This window comes from Mirounga leonina, unplaced genomic scaffold (genome assembly GCF_011800145.1).
Source record: "Mirounga leonina isolate KUSES-001 unplaced genomic scaffold, KU_Mleo_1.0 Mir_92, whole genome shotgun sequence".
Taxonomy (NCBI): domain Eukaryota; kingdom Metazoa; phylum Chordata; class Mammalia; order Carnivora; family Phocidae; genus Mirounga; species Mirounga leonina.
In genome coordinates, this window is record NW_023270852.1 from 26,138,698 (window position 1) to 26,159,453 (window position 20,756).

Genomic DNA, 20,756 nt, shown 5'->3' on the forward strand with positions numbered 1-20,756 from the left:
CCTTTATTATTATATAGTGCCCCTCTTTGTCTATTTTTACAGTCTTAGTATGAAAGTCTATTTTGTCAGATATAAGTATTGCTACTCTGGTTTTCCATTTGCATGATAAATGTTTCTCCATACCCTCACTTTCAGTCTGCATGTGTCTTTAGGTCTCAAATGAGTCTCTTGTAGGCAGCATTTAGATGGATCTTGTTTTTATCCATGCCATCACCCTCTTTTTATTGGAGCATTTAATCCATTACATTCAAAGTAATTACTGATAAGTATGTATTTATTGCCATTTTGTTACTTGTTTTGTGGTTGTTTTTGTAGTTCCTCTCTGATCCTTTCTTCTCTTGTTCTCTTTTATAGTTTCCTGACTTTCTTTAGTGATATACTTGGATCCTTTTCTCTTTACTCTTTGCATATCTATTACTGATTTTTGATTTGTGGTTACCATTTGGTTTGTATATAACATCTTCTGCAGATAGCAGTCTATATTAGGTTGATGGCTGCTTACATTTGAGCCCTTTACTCAAATTCTTTACTCCTTTCCTCACCACATTTCTGATATATGGTATCATACTGTACATCCTTTTATTTTGTGAGTCCCTTGATGATTTTTACAGATATACTTATTTTTATTCCTTTTGTGCTTTCTGTTTTTTTTACTCTTATTTATGGTCTTTCCTTTCCACTCAAAGAATTCCCTTTGTAGGGCTGGTTTAGTTGTCATGAACTCTTTTAGCTTTTGTCTTGAAACTATTTCTCCTATTCTGAATGATAGCCTTGCTGAATAGAGTATTCTTGGCTGCAGATTTTTCCCTTTCAACACTTAGAATATATTATGCCACTCTCTTCTGGCTTGGAAAGTTTCTGCTTAAAAATCCCCGGATAGCCTTATAGGGTTTCCCTTGTATATAACTGTCTTCTTTTCTCTTGCCTTTTTTTTTTTTTTTAATTTATGTATTTATTTGAGAGAGAGAGTGTGAGTGGGGGAAGGGGCAGAGGGAGAGGGAGACAAGCAGACTCCCTGCTGAGCAAGGAACCTGACATGGGGCTCGATCCCAGGACTCTGAGATCATGACCTGAGCTGAAATCAAGAGTTGGCCACTCAACTGACTGAGCTACCCAGGGACCCCTTCTCTTGCTGCTTTCAGATTTTTCTGCAAGTTCAAAGTAGGGAGGTTTGACCCTTCTTGGTAAGAGCGACATGGGGCAGGAATATCTGAAGGCGGAGTAGTTTCAAGTCTCCTTGGAGTAGAGACACAGCAGACCAGCTGAGCAAGGAAGGCCGAGGCAGGCCCCCTCCAGGTAGGACAGCTGGTGCAGAGGAGCCCCTAGAAAGGGGACCTGCTCAGGTGCGCGACTCTGGGCTCAGGGCGGTTTCCTGATTTTAGTGCTGGCAGCATATTGCTGACCTTTCCTGCCAGAAGCTGCCCCCTCACTGTGGAGGCTCCTGCTGTTTTGTCCCCTTCTGCACGTCTGAACTCTTCACCCTGAAGCCCTGGCAGGCGCTCAGGATTGTCTGATGCTTCTCCAGTGGAGAATTGCTGCAATGGAGAAAGGCCCCTCCCCAAGCCACACACAGAGCTGCCCAGACTTTTCCACCCTGGAGACTCAGCTGGGAAATGGCCTTGGAGCTGCCAGGGAAGGCATTCCAAGGCCAGGGCTCACTTAAAGACACAGGGCTGACGGGTGGCTGGTTAGTTTGGTTTTTTTTCCCCCAGTGCTCAGGCACGAGGAAGCCTGCAAAAGGCGACCTATGTCTGGGAGCCTGAGTGAGCTGGGTATGACAGTGTGACAAGACCCAGTCCAGGACTAACAGAGCTGGGTACCAGCCACCTGGGATGCAGCTGCCCCAGGATGAGGAGATTCTAAGGTAGATGCTCTGCCCACCCCGCTAGCAAGCTGACTAAATGTTGCACGAGGGACGTGGTGTGAGCAAAACATTCCTGGCGCTGCAGACCTGCTTTCTCTGTTCCATAGGTCAGGACCTGCCTTTCTTTCAAACACCTGGGTCTAACCTCTTTCAGGCCTGAACAAACACAAGGGACCTGGGAGGAGCAGGTGAATTTGCTCAGCCTGTCTCCAAACCAGATGACTAAAAGCAACATTCATATTTCCATGGGAGGCCAGTCTGGTCCCCCAATAAAACCCCTCCACATAAGATTCTCACAGCAGAGTGCTCAGTGAGAACGCCAGTTGTCACCCAGTGGAAAGTGATTTCTTTGATTTATTTTTTCCTCCCAGGAACTAGAGCTGACAGAATCATGAAAGCTCTTGGTCTTTTTTTTTTTTTTTTTTTAATTTTATATACTCCATTAAACTCTAGTCCCTTGAGATGTTCTCAGAAAGTTTCTGTGGCTAAATATGTTTGAGAAACTCTGAATGTTACATGTAACATATACAATGTATATTGAAGGCTCTGAAAAGTCCTGAATTAAGAAACCTGTTTAAGCAAGCATTTTTAAAACTTCTTTGACCGGACTTTACCTTCTGTGTCCGCCGCCCCTCCCTCTCCCCCCCCCCCCCCCCATCTATGGCAGAGCACACTTTAACAGACACAGCTCTCCACAGAAAGAACTTTGTACCAGGTGGGGCTGGGTGAATTCGGGGCAAGGTCATCTCTCCCTGGGATTACTGCAACTGCCTCTTCTGGCCGGGATCCTACGATAACTAATCTCACTTCCTCCAGGTTTATTCCCCTTCTCCCAATCCATCCTCCTTGTCTTTGTAAACATAAATCTGTGCAGGCCACTTATTTTCTGAAAATCCATACAGGGCTCCCACTGCCTTTAGGATTATATCCAAACTCCTTGGCTGGTACTCACTTTGGCCCCAACCTTAATGCCTAACCTCTGCCTGTTTCTTCCCACATCCTGCTGTTTCCCAGTTATCGCGGGTCCTTGCACAGCTCCATGTTTTTGCTTAAGTGCCTAGAAGGCCCCCTTTCACCCAGGCCAACTCCTACCCAAACTGAAAGGCCTAGCTTAAATGTCACCTCTTCTAGGAAGGCTTCCCTGTTCCATTGCTTTCCCTACCCTCAGGGTAGTACTTTCTTCTCTGGACTGCCATGATATTCTGCATATATCTTTATCATAGCATAGATCACCTTGCATTACAATTATTTATTGACATTTTTGTTTCAATTATTTTTTTTTCTAGAGAGAGAGAGAGAACATGTGTGCACAGTGCAGGGGAGAAGGGCAGAGGGAGAGGGAGAGAGAGAATCTTAAGCAGGCTCCGTGCCCAGCGTGAAGCCCAATCCCACAACCCTGAGATCATGACCTGAGCTGAAATCAAGAGTCAGACGTTTAACCAACTGACCCACCCAGGCGCCCCTCAGTTTCAGTTATTAAAGAAATGTATTCAGCAGGGTATCCTCTTTGTGCCAGGAACTATCCTAGGTATGACATAAAAGTTCAATCCAGCAAACATGTCTAAGTATCTGCTGTGAACAAGGGACCACCTTACCTGCAAGATCAGAAAGGCAAATACAAGAATCTCAGAATGATGGGAACCAAAGAAAATAAAAAAGCCATTGTAACATACTGTGGCCAGTGTAATAATAAAGGTATGTGCTAGGTATGTGGGAGGCCTCCAAGGGAGCAGGCAGCTCTGCCCTGGGGGTGGGGGGATGGGGGTGGGAGGCAGTGAGGGTTTCACAGGTGTGGCCTGAAGGAAGAGCAGAGATTCACAGGAAGACTGTGCAGGTGGGGGAGGAAGAAGGGCGACTCAAGCAGAAGGAATAGCACATGCGTGTGGGATGAGAGTAGGGGGCCTTCCTGGAGCTGCAGGAAAATAAACAGAGCTGGAGCTTGGGTGGGGGGTGGGAAAAAGGGGGGCAGTCGGGGGAGACCAGCCTGGGTACAGGCTGTGTAAAGAGCCTAGATAGTCTGGAGGGCAGTGGGGCTCACTGAGGGGCTGTAGGCAGGAAAGTGCATTTGTTTTAGGGAGTTCTTTGTGGCAGCACAGTGGATGACAGGGTAGACAGCTGGCAGGACAAACTGGAGACAAGGAGGCAGGTCAACTCCAGTGAGAGACCATGAAGTCCTACTGGTACAAGGCATTGTAGACAGACTGGACAGAGCGGGAGAGAATGGGCTAGCTAAACGAGGTGAAGGAGGACGGGCAGAATGTCAGGGAGTGGAAAGAACTTTGGGATCATGCCCTTAGGCAAGTTATTTAATCCAAATTTCAGTCATCACTGATGATAGAGTGGGCTATCAATACCTCTTTTGCAGTCCTGGTGTTAGAATTAAATGAGATAATGTGTATAAAGCCTCCCATGCCATAGGCACGGAGTGCATGGAAGGGATGGTTTTGTTTTTTTTTTTTAAGATTTTATTTATTTACTTGGGAGAGAGAGAGAGAGAGAGAGAGAGAGAGAGAGAGAATGCGTGCACACAGGCAGGGGGAGGGGGAGAGGGAGAAGGAGAAGCAGACTTCCCGCAGAGCAGGGAGCCCGACTCGGGACTCGATCCCAGTACCCTGGGACCATGACCTGAGCTGAAGGCAGATGCTCAATCGACTGAGCCACCCAGGTACCCGAGGGGATAGTTTTTAAGGGCAGGAATGCATTGACAGGCCAGATGTGGAAGATTAAGGAGAAGGAGCCCAGGATGGGGGACAGGGACGTCCACTGCTCACTGAGGTTGGGGATAGGGAAAGACCGGCAAACTTACTTGATAGGATAGGCTTGGCATGTGCAAAGTCTGAGGTGCTGGGATGTCCAGGTGGACGTGTTCTTAAAGCAGTAGGCTCTGCATGAGGCTCAGCAGACAGGAATGTGAAGTTCAGGGCATTGTGAACAGTCAAAGTCATGGGACTGGATGAGGGTCTTGGGCAGAGCATGTGCAGTGAGCAGGAAGCAGGGTCAAGGACAGAGTCCTGGTGCCCGCATACGTCCAAGGAGCAGAGGGAAGGAGAGTCAGCAGGGCAGCCAGCGAGGCAGAAGGGGATCAGCAGAGCAGGGGTCACAGGAGCCACGGGACGGGCTTTGGTCGGGAGTGTCAGATGCTGCTGGGATGTCAAGGCCAAGGGGATCTTGAAGTGTCTGTGGGGGCTGGTGTTTCGATGACCATTCATGACCTTTTCCAAACTACATTCAGTAGAGTGGTGGCGGGGGACCATACTGCAGGGGGTTAAAGGGTAAACAGAAGGGGAGGAAAGATCAGTGACGATCAGTTTCAAGAAGCTTGGCTGTGAAGTAGGGAAGGGGTGACAGCCATTGGGGGATGAGGGACTGAAGGATGGATTCATTTTAGAGATGGGGGTGTACCTCTAAGGTAAAGGAACTCTTGTGGAGGAGAGGTGAGAGAAGCAGTGATGGGGAGATCCTAGGGAAATGGGGGAGGTGGGAGCCAGAGTCCAGTTAGAGCGTGAGGAAGACATGTACCCTGCAGTCGTGGACGGGTGCATCCGAAGCCCTTACACCACTGCTCCACCACAGATGTGCACGAGGGAGTGACTCGTTCTGCTGGGGCAGGGGTTTGGAAGGGGATCACAAGCATGGTGGGGACACTATTCCGTAGGTGAGGAAACTGGAAACAATGGATTGCAGAAAGTGGGAATACTGAGCCTGCAAAAGAGAAAGCCAAGTGGAATGAGGCATCACGATTATCTTCAGAGACATGAAGGACTGATTTGTGGACAAGGAATAAAGTGGACTTACTTTATGTGGCCTGGGGGAAAAAAGCAGAGCCAACAGGTGGGAGTCAGAAGGATACCCATTTCAGCGCTCTCTATGGCAGAGATTTCAAACACTGGATGGAAAGAGGCTATCGGTCACTGGAAGGGATGCTGTGGTCACTGGAAGTTGGTGACTGGAAGGTGTGATCCCTTCCACTTGGTACGGAAGTTGCGGAAGGGAGTCCAGTCAGGGGGTGAGGGTGGACCTCTGAGGCCCTGCCCTTCCTAAGTCCAGCCCCGGGAGATCCCCCTGGTGTGCTGGGCTCTGGCAGCCAGACTGGCGGGCTCCTGTGGCTGGCGTTCTGGCTTGATGGGGAAAACTCCATTGAGTAACAAGATAGTCACAGGAAGCAGCAACTTCTAAGCAAAAGTACCAGAATAATGTGGCCGGTCCTCAGGCGCTGCTCTGACAGCCAGCCCTGGCCAGACAGAAAACTTCAGGAACAGTATGGATTTCCTCCTCAATTTCCTGGTTTGTCTGAGCTCCTGGGCAATCACGCAAATGGCGCCAGAAATCCCAGTGCTGGGAAGAGGATGGTGGCCGACGTGCTGACCTTGTGGCCTCTCAAAGGGCAGAAGTCAGCACCAGGTTTCTCCTCTAGGGCACAACCTTCTGCTCCTAAAGCCCGTGCACTTTTCCCAGCCACCAACCTGCTGGCCGGCTGTGGGGTGTAGCATTCACACCAGCTCTGATCCGCCCAGAGGCTGTACATTTTAGCTGTCATAAAGCCACTGAGGGTGCCTGGGTGGCTCAGTCGGTTAAGCGACTGCCTTCGGCTCAGGTCATGATCCTGGAGTCCCCGGATGGAGTCCCACATCGGGCTCCCTGCTCAGCGGGGAGTCTGCTTCTCCCTCTGACCCTCCTCCCTCTCATGCTCTCTGTCTCTCATTCTCTCTCTCTCAAATAAATAAATAAAAAATCTTAAAAAAAAAAATAAAAAAGCCACTGATGTTGCACAAACCTTCTCTGATCAGTGTGGCCTGTTCTGATCTCTCTCTTCAGGTGGACTACTGCCACATACATCACGTCTTCAACCTCCTCAGAGTCTCAACTGCCCCTCTCCCATAGACCTGACTACATTTTACCTTGAATTATGCTGGTCTGGGGCTGGAGGACAATAAGGTCTGAAATCCCGGTCCATGTGTGTGGGCTTTCAGGACAGAAGTGAGCCACAGTGGGGGAGGGGGAGAAAAGGAAACACTCGGCGAGGTTAGGGGACAGACTAGATCAAAGCAGCATGGGGCAGTGTCCTTGAGGGCAGGGAGGGGTCTTATTTGCCTCTGTATGACACAAAAGCTGAAGAAGGAGCTCTCACTGATCCCCTTTTCCGGCCTCCAGCTCTGGACAAACAAGCATGCCGCAGCATGCCCAGTGCCCTCAGCCTGCCTGGCCCAGTCAGTGCTGGGAACAAATGGAAGCATGAATGATGGAAGGCCGAGAACAGTCCCTCCCCCGAGTGCCCCACCGTACACATCCTCAGGGCGTCAGCTCCCCTTGGAGCCACACGCCCCCGTTCCAGAGGCCCCAGCAGCGAAGTGTCCTTGGGCCACCTCCATTCAGGCCGTTCCCTTTACCCCTGTGGCTTAGGTTAACACAGACGAGGCCAAGAGCCGGACGACCTTCCCAGCCAGGCGGGGAGAGCAGGCCACAGAGGGTTTGCAGTAAACCACCTCAGGTTTCGGAGTCACAAGGGTGTGGGGCAAGTCCAAACTCTTGTAATTTCTAGCTGGGTGATTTTGGACAAGTTACTTAACCTTTCTGAGCCTGAGTTTCTTTATCTCTAAGGGCGCTGTGATAATTAAAGGTAAAGCCCCCAGCACAGAGGGGGTGCTCTGTAAAAGTGAGTGGCTAGCTCTTTTCTGGGAAGAAGGCCTTTTAAATCTTTTAAATCTAACACAATGTCCCAAGCCCTTTGACCGCTGTGTTCCCACCGGCCACCCTGATTGACACTGCAGGCAGGGCCCTTTGCCAGGTGTACGCTAAATCTACACAAACTCAGGGGTGAATATATTCTTTTTTTCCCCTAGTCGATTATAAACTCCTGAGAGCAAAGTCTATTTCTGACTTACCACTATGTTCAATACATATCTGTCCTCTGAATGAATGCATATGTGGATAATTACATGAATGAAGAAATAAACAAATGCTGCCTTTAACGATTTTCTGATTATTTTATGTGTCCAGATTACAATGTCAGGAAGAATGACTCCTCCAGGACAGGTCTGCTCTTTGTATTGGCCACAGTCTGAGGCACAGAGAAAGCGCATGATAAATACCGGCTGAAAGGAAGCTTGGAAGCAATTTCAGGAATTACGTGAGTCAGAGCAAACAACTGGATAGGTTCCCCTTAATTTTCCGCTGCTTTTATCATTATCTGACCATGGGGAAATAATTTACTTCCTGGGTCTCAGTTTACCCACCTATAAAGGGACAGAATTGGGTCAAGTGAACAGGCTGTTTCTTGCTCTGGTATTCTAAGATTGTGAGATTACAGTCCTAGGGAAGGCCGGGTGGGAAAATGACGTTAAGACACAGATCGAACTGCAGGAGGCATTCCTAAAATTCAGTATATACTTGAAAATACTGAGTAGTGGCAGTCTCTGCTGAGAGGGACTCAGAATGGGAACACTCCATTGAAACATTATAATCAGGGCTGGGAGCTAACACTCATGCTCTTTACAATCCCTTAAAATTAAAAAAAAAATCTTGAAACTTTCTTTGTAGTCTCGATGCCATGAGCTTAAGGGTTTTCCTTTGTTTATACCATTTAAAAACCATCAGGAGTAGTTGGGAGCCAAAGAGCCTCAGCTTTTCCCATGGGGGTTGACTGCTCGAGGTGGGCTTGTAGTTTGCGAAAGGACCTGGAGGGGGCGCCCAGCTCTGGTGAGTAATGGGGCAACAGGACCACCCCCCGTTTGGTGATTAAAGAAGGAAGAACCAAGAAGAGCCAGCTAACTGACCCAGATGCTGGAGAATTTTCCCATCACAAAAAAGAAATGATAATTACATGATATGATAGAGGTGTTCGCTAACCCTGTGGTGGTCATCATATTGCAATATATTTATCAAATCAACAGGTCATACACCGTAAATTTACACAGTGTTCTATGTTAATTATATCTCAATAAAAATAAAAAGTAAAAAACAAAGATGGTGTTTCCCTCACTGTTGGTAGCTAGGGAGTTTTGAAAATGGGAGCTGATGGCTGATTCCTCCAGAGCCCCCCCTTACGGTGAGGATGGGCAGGGCACTAACCCTGCCCTAGAACAAGCTGGCAAGAGTATGCTAAGTAGGATAGCTTCCAAAAGACCTTCCCTCCATTTATCTTCTTTGCCTACTGTATCAAGAAGGTGTCTGGAGTATGTTGGACTGTCTTTCATGTAAAATAATAGAGATAGAAAGTATCCAAATTAGAGGGTGGGTTCTGGAGTGAGACTACCTCGGTTCACAGCTTGGCTTCACCATTAACCAGAGGCATGACCTTGGACAAGCTCCCTAACCTTTCTGTGCCTCAGTTTCCTTATCTGTAAATTGTGCATTCATTCAATAAGTGTTAATTGAAAATCCATAGTACACTTAGCATTGTTCTGGGTATTTGAGATGTAGCAGTGAACAGAAGAGTCAAAGATCCCTCCCTCCCTGCAACTTCTATTTTAGTGGGACAGGACAAAAATTACCTACTTAATAGGACTATTGTATTAAATGACAGAATGTATGTGAATTGCTTTGTTGTCTACAGGAGCCTAGGTTAGCCCACACTGAATTCACCAGAGGGAGAAGGGTGGGATGCTTGCCTGCTTCTTTCTTTCTTTAGTGGACTTTTTTTTTTTTTTTTTAATACAAGGAACTATTTCTAGGAAAGAATTGATGCTTAACTCATTATTAAAAAAATTCATTATTTTTTCTAATCACAAAAGATGCCAGTGCACAAACAATCAAACGTTATAGAAATGAATGGCTTGGAAAGCGAAAATCCCTGGCAACCTCATCCTTTAACTACAGGCACTGTTAACAGCTTGGTGTAGATGCATCCAGATACTTTTTTCTGTATAGACCTTATCTTGACGGAATCTTTTGCTTTTCAGAGTTTTTTCCAGTTATCCAACTTTATTAAAAAACAATCTGGTTAAGCCTAATAAAATGAATATGGTAGAATAACAAGAAACTCTGTGTGTGTGTGTGTGTGTGTGTGTGTGTGTGTGTGAATGAACAAAACACAGAGAAAGAGAGACAAAGAGAAAATGAGAGGAATGGACCACACTATGGGATTGTTTGGAATTGCTCTATCCCCTCTGGCACGACAAGAGGAGGCTTGGACTTGGGGGCTCCAGTCTTATCCACCCTTTCTTTCTCTTGAGAAATGCTCTGTGTCATCAGTAGCAGCTCAGAAAAATCTTTCCTGAGGGGCGCCTGGGTGGCTCAGTGGGTTAAGTGTCTGACTCTCGATTTCGGCTCAGGTCATGATCTCAGGGTCGTGAGATTAAGCCCCACATCAGGCTCCCCGCTCGGTACAGAGTCCGCTTGAGGATGCTTTCCCTCTGCCCCTCCCCCACCCCCCTCCTCTATCTCTCAAATAAATAAATCTTAAAAAAAAAAAATCTTTCCTGATAAAACACCCTGGTGTTCCATTTCCTTTCTGGATAATCAGGCATAGGAATGGAGAGTCTCTGAAATGCCCTCAGGCAGTATGTTTTGAGGACATGGGTTTTTTGATGGTGTCCTGACCTAATGCTCTGCTGGATTTCCAGGAGTCTGTTTTTCATTTTCAGAAAACTTTTTTTGTTGTTGTTGTTCTTTTTCAAATTTGCTTGCTGGCTTTTTTTCCAAATGTTTTGTACTTTCCTTATTACTTCATTCTTGTGAAAAATATTTCTTTAATAGATTTAAGCAGAGCTACTTTATAATCTTTCTGAGAATATTCCTTTTTCTGGGGTTCTAATTCTTCTATTAGTTGTATATCTGATTTTCCCACAGTGTGGATTGTTTCCATGTGGATTATTGTGAATCATGAATTTATTTTCACTGGGGAATTGTTTTTCCCCTCGAGGGATTCCACACAGCACAGCTTGTGGGAGTGTCCTCACAGAGAAGTTTGACTTTGCCTTCTGCCAGGAAGGTTCTCTAGCCGTATCGCTGGCAGGGGACAATATTTTACACTCATTTCTTAACTATGTGTATATTATAAATGCAGACTCTAAATATACATGTGGTGAAGGCTTAGTGTTTTGGTTTCTTCCAAGAGACATTCTTTCTCTCACAAGCCCCTTGTCTTTTGCCTGGCTTGCCCGGCAGAGCCTGTCTCTTCTTCCCTGAGGGTGTAGTAACCACTGAAGGCTCCTAGTTTCCTGCAGGACTCTCAGGGCCAACATCCTGCCTTGTACGACCCTGCTGCCTGGGTGTGGACCCATCTCCAAGCCTGAATGATGAGAAGGAAACATCCATGAAAATGGAAGGACATTCAAGACTGGGGAAATAAGCATGAAGGCTCTGCACGCGGCTCTCAAGGGAGACGGTGGTGGCAGATGCAGCCGTCAAAGGCTTCCTTCCGGCTCCAAGAGCAAAGTACAGAGGGGCTATATGGGTAGCCTCTTAACAAGTCAGTATCGGTGGGTGGATCTTGGAGCAATCTACTAATTTTTTATCCTTGGGCAAGTTTCCCTTTCTCATTTTTGTAGTAAGAAATGTCACACAAAAAGATGTTGGGTTTGCAAGGGGACAGTGCTGCCCCATGAACCATGCCTCCTGGTATTTTTGTCCTGTGTTCTCCCCTCTCTTGGAATCTGGTAGGATCTATGATTTGCTTTCACTAGTGGAATGTGGTGGAAATTTTATTGTGCCAGTCCCACTCTGATGTGAACCTCAGGTATCAAGTGTAGGATGGTATGTGCACGTGTGTGTGTGTGACAGAGGACAGAGAGAGATTGAGGGAGACTGAGAGACAGAGAAAGAGAGATGGAGAGACTCAAAAAGAACATTTTCCTGGTGCAAAAAAGCAGATGATTTTTTTTTTTTAAAGCAGTTATTTTTTTTTTTAAACTATCATTTACCTTTTTCTTTATCACTCCTCCCAGCACCTTAGGAACCTCTATTTTAGGGTTGGGAGCCAGAGGGAAAGGGGGTGGTTTCCCTCCCAAGCCCATGGAAAGGCGGAAGCTGCTGCTGACCTCAGAGTCAGTCCAGGCATCAGACGGGGCTAGGGCCACAGGTGCAAACGGAAAGCAGACCATTCCCATCCATTCTGCTGTAAGTAACCCAAATGAGAAAACACATGGAGATGGAAACGGCCAGGGAAAACGTGTGGCTCAGGCACCCGGCTCCGGGTCTGCAGGGCAGAGAGAGGGCAGGGAGGACGGAATGACTATGTTCGTCTCAACTCTGAGCAGCGCGCTCGCAGCCTTACGTGGCAATTATTTCTGCCGGGGTGGGTGCTCCCAGCGGCCAGACTCCAGGATAGTAACGGAGCTACAGTAACTCTTTTTCTGGGCCCCAAACCCTTAAGCTATATCCCCGTTAGTGGATAGGGGCAAAGAGGTGGAGCTTCTCAGTAGCAGGATGTTTGGAAAAAGACAAGGAAGTTGAAGGCAGGAGTCAACGTCTCCCAAAGTTCTTTCTTAAAATACATTGTATTTGGCTTCAAGGCTGCTGACTCACACCCTCCCCCGTCCGGGCATTCCATCCTGGAGCTACTCTAGTCCCCAGAGTGCCTGGGGAGACCAGCTCATTTCCCACCTCCAGTATCCACCGAAACATCTGCTTTAGCTTATTAGAGAGTCAAAACAAGCAACTGTCAACCCATCATCATTTCCACTTGAGGACACATTCCTCTCGGCTGATGTGTGCCCCTCCCCAGGCCCCCCACTGCCTGCGTGTCTGTGAGACTGGGAGCTGATTCCGATGATAAATGGAAGCGCCTCTCACATCCTCGTTTATCTAACCTCCTCATGCGAATAGCAAGACTTCTCTTTGGGGAGTCGTGGAATGACTTCTGACTCACTGGATAAGCAGTGGGCCCCGGACACAGGGAGCAGAAACCCGGCTCTCCAAGCCCATTGCACCCCCTTCTCTTCCCCTGCAGGGAACCCAGCAGGGTGGAAAGCAGTCTGCCTGAGTGGCCAGCAGATCCACGCTCCCCCTGCACTCCTGGTTCCTTAGCCTCCCGGGGCCCCAGGGTCCTCTTCCACAAAATGGGTACAGTAATACCTATGTTGCCAGCCAGGCAGGGATCTTGCGTGGTCCGAATGGAATCCTGGGGTAGGAAGGCATCTTAAAGAGTCTCTGAGGTTTACATTTCCTCCTGTAATAGCACCACCAACAACCTACACTTGAACACTTTCTGTGACAGGGAACTCATTCCCACAGAGAGTCAGGTACGCTGTGAGATAGCTCTGATTTGTTCTCAGCTGAAAACTGCCTCTGCCATTCTACCAACTGGTTCTTCTCCATGTGGGTATACAGAAACAAGGTGAGCCCCTTTCTGGAAGAACAGCTTTCAGATATCTGGAGGTGTACTGCATCCCGATATGGACGGAGCAGTCCCTGAGTCCTCTCCCCACCAGGCTAAGCCTTTCCCCTCACTGTCATGGTTACTGCTCTCCAAAGGCATGTCAGGGCATTTATGACCCTCACAGTATCCTTTCTGGACCCGAATGTGGTGTTCAGAATGGTCTGAAAGGGGGAGAGGGAACTGGGACATTTACCTCTCTTGTTCTAGATGCTATGCCTCTATTAATGCAGTTGACCCTCCATTAGCTGCCTTGGTGGTTATTTCTCGGTGGCAGCACCTCCTCTACGATCTCAGCTGTGAACACCTAACTTCCTGAGGACCGCCTCTCTCTGTCTAGCTCATTTTACCTTTTATCCAGCTCAGTCATTCTTGAGCCTCATTGATTGTGCATGTCACTGTCCCCTATCCTCCCCACAATGTCCTCATGTCCCTTCTCACTCAGCACAGACCTCAGGACACATCACCATCATCAGCCCCTTGAATATACTTGCAATTCTTTTTTTCTCTCTTGCCTATCAAAATCCCAACCCTGATTAAATCCTACTCTCTGCCTCTTCCTGTCCTGTATCCAGACAGTTGAAACTGGCTAGAGAAAAACATGGAAATTGGTTAAATTCATGCCCAGTGATCTGTGGGGGACCCATGGGGCCATCCAGCAATCATCCCCTAGCACCCTAGTTTGGACACTGCAGGTCATACCTTCTCCAGCCTTAAACCTCCACCACTTCCACCCCTATCCTCACTCTTAGTGGATGACCTTGCCCTCAATCAGTGGGCCTCCCACACACCCCCACCTCAAGTACCCACCTGCCTGCACCTGTGCCCAGCGCTCCCCCCAACCCCCAGTCCCTGCGGCCAGGCCTTTGTGCTCCTATCTAAGGCTAAGCCCTCCAGGTGTGCACCAGACCCTCACCCTCTCACTTACTCAGGAACTTTGGCCCCCCTAGCCCATACTCCCTTACTAATTTCTTCTTTTATATAAGGTCCTTCCCATCCCATGTAACTACAGTATTATTTTCTTTCATCTTAAAAAACAACTACAACAATAAAATGCTTGCTTCTTATCCCCAGATAGGGAAACCAGATGAAGAGATTTACAAGCTCAGTGACCTGCTCCACAACATCACAGACCTAGAGGTGGTGGGGTCAAGAGTCAAGTCCAATTTTCCTGCCCCCAAAGCTGCATAGGTCAGAGCAGCGCTCTCCCCAGCCCACTGCTTTGGTTTGAGTGGCTGAGTGCAGGCAAAGGAGGCCTTTGCCAAGGACGCCCAGCCAACCCTGCCATGACCTGCGCAAGAAAGGCTGAAGGTTTTCAGGTGACTAGGGGACCTGCTGGGTCTGCAGGGGCCTGCTGAGTTGCCAGAACTCTGTCTTGATTGACTTGCCTGTCAGACTAAACATGGGTGGGGGGAAGGGCTGTTTCCAGAACTCCATCCCAGTCAGTACCATGCCAGCCACAGCAGGGTGTACGGGTGGCCATAATGGCAGACAGATGGGGCAGGTGAGGGGGGCAGAGCTGCCAATTATCACACACCCCAGTGCACAGATGACACCTCATAAATCTTGCAGGCCCACAGCCCGTGTGGCCTGCGCTGGTGGCTCATTAATGCCACCGGTCCTCAAGTACAGGTGGAAAATGACGGCTCATGTGGCAAGCTGCCTTCCCAAACCAGTTTGTCAGAAGGGTACACTTCTTTTCTCCACCACTCACCACATCCCTGTTCATGCCAAGAGCCCAGAGCAGCTCAGCCAAGGGGGGTTTCTTCCTGGGATATCAGACACTTAACCACCACCCAGTCACAGGCCTTCAGTCATCGACCCTCTTCTCTCCCCTCCCTGCTCTCAAAGATTCTCCCACAGAACAAACCCATTGGCTTTGCATCTGCCAGAGACATGGGGTCAAGTTGCAATTTTCAGACCACCAGAAAAGCATGCATCTCCAACCTCTTGTTTGTGTATCTGCTGAACCAGTGTTGACTTGAGCCATACTTCAAAAGGAACAGGCTGACCCACTTACTTGTCCGTCACAGCTTGCATGAACTCGTCCAGCAGGTCGTCGTATTCCTTCCCACGCACGCGCTGGTGTTTCAGCCCGATGTACAAAGGGTCTCTGAGCAGCTCCTGGAATAGACGGCATCCGTTTGCTCAATGGTCCTGGGTTAGTGGGAAGGACCAGGGAGAGGAAGGGAGGAGGGAGTCGGAAGTGGCCTGTGGACCCCGCCTCGTCAGCTGTCATCTCTGGAAGGGTCTGGAAGCTAAGCCATTGACTGAGCTGGGATTCTTAGGTGGTTCCAACTTCAGGAACCAAGGATGCTTTGATACAGAAAATCCTCTCAGACAGAGCCTTCCAAACCCTGGCTGTAGGCGCTCTGGGTTTATTTTAAGGTTTTTCAACAGTGGGGCTATTGACATTTGGGCTTGGAATTCTTGGATGGGAGGGCTGAACTGCATACTGCAGAATATTTAGCAGCATCTTTGGTCTCTAACCACTAGAAGTCAGTAGCACCCCCAGTCGTGACAAAAAAAAAAGTCTCTAACCACTGCCAAATGTCTATTTGGGGGTTAGAACTGCCCCTGATTGAGAACCCCTCCAGGCAGCATCTAGATTGAGGTATTTATTGGATCTTGTCCAAAGCCACTGATCTGGACTCAAATGAGAAAACACTTTATTCAAAGAAAACTTACTGAATACCTACCATGTGCCTGGCACTGCGCTAGTCCTTGAAGGTACAAGGACAGAATATACAACCAGAGATTGCAGTTCGAGAGAGATGCCCACCTGAATACCAGCCTGTGTTAGGTAGCCCACCCCACTCCGCCTCCTGCAGCGCTGTCACAGTGCTCACACACACCTCCCCACCTCCTCTCTACCCCCTCACACATCCACCCTGCATAGAATCAGTGGACCCAGTCATACACGTTTATGGATCGTCCATTACTGCTGACATTGGGCCCCACTGGGGATTTGTAAATGAGTAGGAAATGGTTGTTGCCTTCCATGTGCCCACGGTCTATTGCAGGGGGCTAATGAGTGAGCAAACTCTACTACAGTGCAGAATGATAGGCTTTGGCACGAAGTGTGGTGCATGGAAGGACAGAGAAGGAGTAAAGTAATTCCCATTGGGGGACAGGTGGTGATTGTCATGAGGAAATGACCGAGCATTAAAAGATGGGCAGATTCTGGGGGCGTCTGGGTTGTTCAGCTGGTTAAGCGTCCAACTCTTGATTTCTGCTCAGGTCATGGTCTCAGGGTGGTGAGATTGAGCCCTATGTGTTGGGCTCTGCGATGAGGAGTGGAGCCTGCTTGAGATTCTCTCTCTCTCCCTCTCCCTCTGCTCCCCGCCCCCACCATCACACACACACTCTCCCTCTTTCTCAAAAAAAAAAAAAAAAAAAAGGCAGGTTTTGACAGGTGGGTTGGGCCCTTCAGGTGGGGAAGTCAGCACAAAGAAGGGCTGGGGGCTGGAGGCAGACAGAAGAAGATGTACCTGCTGTATTTAGGAAACAGGAAGTAATTCCATGTGTGAGGGTCTCCAGGAGTTATCTATTTGTGTCTATTTCATCAGAACAGGAGCTCCTTGAGGATAAGCGTCGGTGTTACCCTCATCTCTATCTGAACCGCAGGAGGTAAGGACCCCACAGCCCCACCCTCGAGTGGCTTCCATTCACTCTGACCCCCATCCCTGACCCTCCATGTGACCTCGGGCAAATCACAGGACCCCTGGGACCTGTCTTCTCATTCCTCAAATGGGGAGGAGAGGCCAGCTGCAGGGGGTGCTTGGGATGATGACATGGAATAATACGGGAAAGAGCTTTGTGCATTATAACACATGCTATACAGTAACGGCTGCAGCTGTAGCTTCCATGGCACTTCCTATGTGCCACATATTAAGGACTGTTCTAAGTACTCGTATCTCCCCTCTGGTGGGATAGCCATGGAGGTGTGCAGCTCAGAACTCCCTGAAGAGAACCTGCTGAGGGCAGGGAGACGGGCGGACAGCCTTCAGCCACCACCTCCCCCTGGGTGGCTCCTAGCCCTGGCTGAACATGGCAGGGTCAAGGGCGGCCCAGGGCTGCCCTGCCGGCCCTCCTGCAGGCGACCTTTGCTCGGGGCCTCCTGTCACCCTGCCCGAGGCTTTCCCAGGACCCCACTGCGGGCTGGGCTCTTGGGACTGAGGTCTCCGTCCTCCCGCCTCTCCTGTCACAGGTCTCGCACCTGCACTGGGGTCTGAAGGCCTTACCCACTTGCCGACTCCTCCTGCTCCCCCCTTTTTTCTTCACGGGGGTCCCCCAAGAAACCTTTCACACCTCTGTTTCTAGAGGGGCCCAAGCAGACACAAAGGTGGGTGTTGCAATTTCCCCCATCTGACAAATGAGGCAATGGGGCACAGAGAGGTGAAGCAAGCTGCCCAGCCCCCGAGCTGGTACGGGGAAGAGTCGGGAGTCACAGCGAGGCTGCCTGGCTCCAGGGCCCATGGTCGCTGCCACAGAACCCTACTGCGTGGGCGGCTCGTTTGCACATCAACCAGAATGGACTCCGTTTTTGTTAGACACTGCTCTAGATCCATACTCTCTTGACGGCGCTGTGGAGGTGGAGGTCATTGTGCAAAAGTGTAGGGGACAGAAAAGAATAGGCAGGATCTGCCTTCCTAAACCCTCAGCTCCAGTGCTCATGCGCATCACCTGAGGGACCGCGGGTCTATGTTTAGCAAGAGGCCTTTCGTTTCTCACTCCCTTCACCCATGGGCAATCCCTCCGTGAGACAGGTTAGGATTCTGCCCTGGCAGGTGTATGTATTTGTGAGACAGAAGGATGACAGGGGGCACATTTGTGTCCCCCTTCACATGCCACCTTCAAGGTGACCCTCTGAAAGCCACTTAGAGGCAGCAAACAGCCAGCCGAGGGCAAACCATAAATGTTGTGATGACTTGATAGAAAGCTAGGCAGTTAGGGATGCCTGGGTGGCTCAGTTGGTTGAGCATCTGCCTTCAGCTCAGGTCATGATCTCAGGGTCCTGGGATTGAGTCCCACATCAGGCTCCTTGCTCAGCAGGGAGCCTGCTTCTCCCTCTGCCTACCGCTCTCCCTGCTTGTGCTTTCTTTCTCTCTCTCTCTGACAAATAAATTAAATCTTTAAAAAAAAAAAAAAGCTAGGCAGTTATTAAAATTGGTGGTTTTTAAGACTATGCAGCCACCTGGACTGACATGTAGGAGATTATTGAAAGTGAGAAAAGCAGGATACAAAACTACACAGATGTAACTTCAACTCTCTGAAGCACACACATACAGCCCAGAGGGCACGCAGAGAAATGATAAAAACAGTATCACTGCTGGCACCTGCAGAAAAGATTCACATTTTTAGTTCTTGTAAGAGACTTACCCGGGGCCACAGTGAGTTGTAACTTGTAATGTTGCCAAGTGGCTGATTTGGATCACTGGTACATCAGGCAGCGAAAAGCGAATTTCTCAGTGTTCCATGTGCGGTTTGTGGGGCAAATCAGATTCTCCAGGAATACTGAGGAATTTTTGGATTTTCCAAAAATTTCTCAGTATATCTGCATTTAAAGTCAAAGGCCAACTATAAAGAGGTACTACTGAGATAGAAGGGTGGCTATGAAAGCTTTAGAACATTCCTTATATTTTGCTTTTATATTAAAATTATGCCTGAAATACTTCATACCTAAGCACACATACACAAATTGGAAAGAAAGTTTCTATATGGAGATAATACTAAAAAGAGCTTCTTCTCTTTATATAGAACTTTCAAATAATTCACTCCTGAATCAAAAGTAATGTGATCCTTCCACCTTACATATTGTCATCCCCATGCTATAGATGAGGAAGGTGAGCCAGAAAGTGGCTGAGCTGAAATTGAGCCTTGCTTTGCCTGGATCTCATGACAGTGTCCTTTCCCCCCAATATTCCATGTTGTGGGGACCAGGTGACCTGGGGGTGGCTCCTCACCCTCTGCCCGGTCCTCTGGAGGCACTCAGTCATAGCAGGGAAGGTGCAGGTTCTGATCCTGCAGAGGAGGCTGGGGAGCAGGGACAGCAGGACAGAAGCCGAGTCCCCATCGCCAGCCAGCTGGGCCTCCTCTGGCAGCAGCACAAGGTGGAGCACTCATGGCTGTCTTGGCACGATGCGAAACAAGAAGTCCCCATCCTGCTCACTGTCCCACTGAGTGACGTGGCCATCAGAATGGCCACCAGCAAGGTGTGGGACCCTTAGCTGGCCTGGACTCTCTCCTTGTGGCCCTCCTCTATCCTTGACTTCCTTACATAAATGCTTAGAAGTGTTTAGCAGCAAGTATTGCCAGATAAAATACAGAACACCTGGTTAAATTTGAATTTCAGATAGGCAAGATTTTTTTTTAGCCTATGTCCTAAGTTTTGCATGGAGCATACATGGGACATATGCAAAAATGCAATTAGCTATTTATCTGAAATTTAAATTGAGCTGGCATCCTATAGTTTTCTTTGCTAAATCTGGTAGCCCTATCAGGAGAGGCAGACGGAACCTTGAAAGCTGGCAGGCAGTGTCTGCAGAGGAAAGAGCACTGCCTCGCTGGGTCGCCCTGCTCAGGATGCTTCCTCTGAGTGCCCGCAGTATGGTCTGGCTTTAGAATCAGAACGGGGTCTGGGCTTTGGAGATGGACAGACCTAGTTCGAATTTAGTCTCTGTCGCTTAGGTCTGTGACTTTAGGTTTTTCTTGGAGACAAAATGTCATGAAAAACAAAACTGGTTTCCTCCTCTTCACTTGCCCTCTCACTCCCTGAGCACTGGCTTTAAACTGGAAGATAGATGAAGCTTCTGGCTGGGAAAAGTATTTATCTCATGTAGCAACAGGCACACGAAGAAGTTACTTGGGGAGCATCTGGGGGTCTGGGGAGGTCCTGGGATTGGGTTCACGCTGTGGACACAGCCCACGTTCCCCCATCAGGGTGGCAGGTATGCCTACCGCGCATGTGTTTGGGGGCTCAGTTAAGCCCAGGGATCAGCTATGAAGATCCTAGGAGGGGCACCCTCAAAGGTCACGTGTATACAGAGCGAGTGCATCTGACGGCACCACAGGGTGAGTGCGGGCTGTTTATCAGCTGCAGTAACGATGCTCTTACGAGGTGGACACGGCCCTTCAAGCCCAGCTCTGTTGGCAGCCCCACGCTTCCCCGGGACTCCGGCAGCACCCCCAGGGATGGCCTGCTGGGCTCTGTGGACAGTCTGTTCCCATGTCTCCCCAAGAAGACATCCCTCCATTAGAATCCATTGAGGCTCAAGACTTCTGCTAGGAGAAGATTGTTAAGGCTCAGGGACCATTTTAAAGCCAAGCCCCGGGGTTGCCCTGCAGGACCTGTCGTGTGGAGTGGCATGAGCATTGGGCTTGGAGTCAAACCTGGAGCAAGCCATTTCTGCTCTGCGCCCCTTCTGGGTGAAATGAGGGGTCTCAATGAGAAGTACATTTGACCCTTGAACAACAGCTTTGAATGGCACAGGTCCACTTATCTGTGGATTTTTTTCAATAAATACAGTACAGTGCTCTAAATGTATTTTCTCTTGTGATTTCTTAATAACACTTGCT

The 20,756-nt window shown here is 48.8% G+C and overlaps 2 protein-coding genes across 8 annotated transcripts in view; one reads left to right on the forward strand and one right to left on the reverse strand.

Moving 5' to 3' along the window:
* The window catches only part of LOC118004206 (protein tyrosine phosphatase type IVA 1-like), a 114,572-nt gene that overhangs the window by 47,317 nt on the left and 46,499 nt on the right, over positions 1 to 20,756 (forward strand). Inside the window, exons 1-3 of one of the 4 annotated variants that reach the window (XR_004677507.1) lie at positions 6,733 to 6,799; positions 7,862 to 7,991; positions 16,748 to 18,145. The gene's annotated coding sequence lies outside the window, so the exon portion shown is untranslated. Of the gene's footprint in view, positions 1 to 6,732; positions 7,992 to 16,747; positions 18,146 to 20,756 lie in introns of those variants that run through there. The other 3 variants (XR_004677508.1, XR_004677506.1, XR_004677509.1) reach the window with 3 other exon arrangements.
* The window catches only part of ME3 (malic enzyme 3), a 194,548-nt gene that overhangs the window by 31,837 nt on the left and 141,955 nt on the right, over positions 1 to 20,756 (reverse strand). For all 4 annotated transcript variants that reach the window (XM_034995432.1, XM_034995431.1, XM_034995433.1 and 1 more), the window contains one exon: positions 15,199 to 15,302. In XM_034995432.1, coding sequence (XP_034851323.1) covers positions 15,199 to 15,302 — 104 coding nt within the window. The remainder of the gene's footprint in view (positions 1 to 15,198; positions 15,303 to 20,756) is intronic.